The sequence below is a fragment of the Volvox carteri genome, assembly GCF_000143455.1.
Source record: "Volvox carteri f. nagariensis unplaced genomic scaffold VOLCAscaffold_437, whole genome shotgun sequence".
Lineage (NCBI taxonomy): Eukaryota > Viridiplantae > Chlorophyta > Chlorophyceae > Chlamydomonadales > Volvocaceae > Volvox > Volvox carteri.
Window position 1 is genome coordinate 1 of NW_003307964.1, and position 957 is coordinate 957.

The 957-nt window shown below is 45.2% G+C and overlaps 1 protein-coding gene across 1 annotated transcript in view; it reads right to left on the minus strand.

Moving 5' to 3' along the window:
• Nucleotide 1: 1 nt before the first annotated feature.
• Nucleotides 2-957, minus strand: part of VOLCADRAFT_78429 (uncharacterized protein) — a 2,653-nt gene continuing 1,697 nt past the window's right edge. Inside the window, exons 4-5 of the mRNA XM_002959623.1 lie at nucleotides 794-957; nucleotides 2-528 (exon numbers count right to left, since the gene is read on the minus strand). Coding sequence (XP_002959669.1) covers nucleotides 256-528; nucleotides 794-957 — 437 coding nt within the window. The 3' untranslated portion in view covers nucleotides 2-255. The remainder of the gene's footprint in view (nucleotides 529-793) is intronic.

Here is a 957-nt window from a genome sequence, read left to right on the forward strand (position 1 = left end):
CGGCATCTATTGTCTCTATTCTTTACAGTCTGGAGGCTGCTACCAAAATCATCACAGCAACATCAGTACCTTGTCTTGGCATGCAATTATACATACATGTTCTTCATTAACCTTCACCTGTGACCTGTTCCACACTACTACTGCACTGCTTCCTTTTTTCCTAGTGAACACCTACTACACACCACTGAACCACATATATGGCCCTAGACTGCAGCTGCCCACTTTCTCTGTATCCCTGCTCATCAAGGAACCTGTCTAAGCAACCAACGCCAGCTTGCCCTTGTACTGGACCATGGAGTCATTCCATAGAACATTTGTGCAGCCATGGGAGAAAGCCCACTCCTTGACCTGCTGCTTGTTGAATCTGCCAAGTAGGCTCTGCACTGGAAGCTCTACAACCATGTGCTTCTTTAGCTCCTTGCCAACCTTAATGGTACCACTGGGCAATACCATGGAGGTCTTCTTGCTGTTGTTCGCCCTGTGCATAATGAAGACGGACACCTTGTCGGTGTCGTGCACGATGTTTTCCTGCATGGTGAATATGGAGGGACCGACCAGTGCTTATTCAATGTTGTGGACATGTATGAAAAGAAACATAATTATTATATTATTAGCAGTAGCATAAAATCTATAATCCAGCAGGCAAAGACATTAATTTCAAGCAGTTCATGGTTGCACTGCATTGTAGGTGCGATGTATGCCACACATGTTTACATTAATTGTATGTTGTGAGGCGGCTGCAGATGACAACATGGTCATTCTTGTGAAGAAACATCAAGCCTAATTAACTTACAAGACTGCCAAAGACCACACCGCCAGCTAAGAGCACAGGACTGTCCTTGCCCTCGACAATGAAGACGAACTTGTCATCTTCATTGTTTAGAGGCCCTAAGCTCTTCTGCAAGTATTCCAGGTGCGACTGTGAAGACTGGTACTTCTCAAACTCCTCTTCGTCAG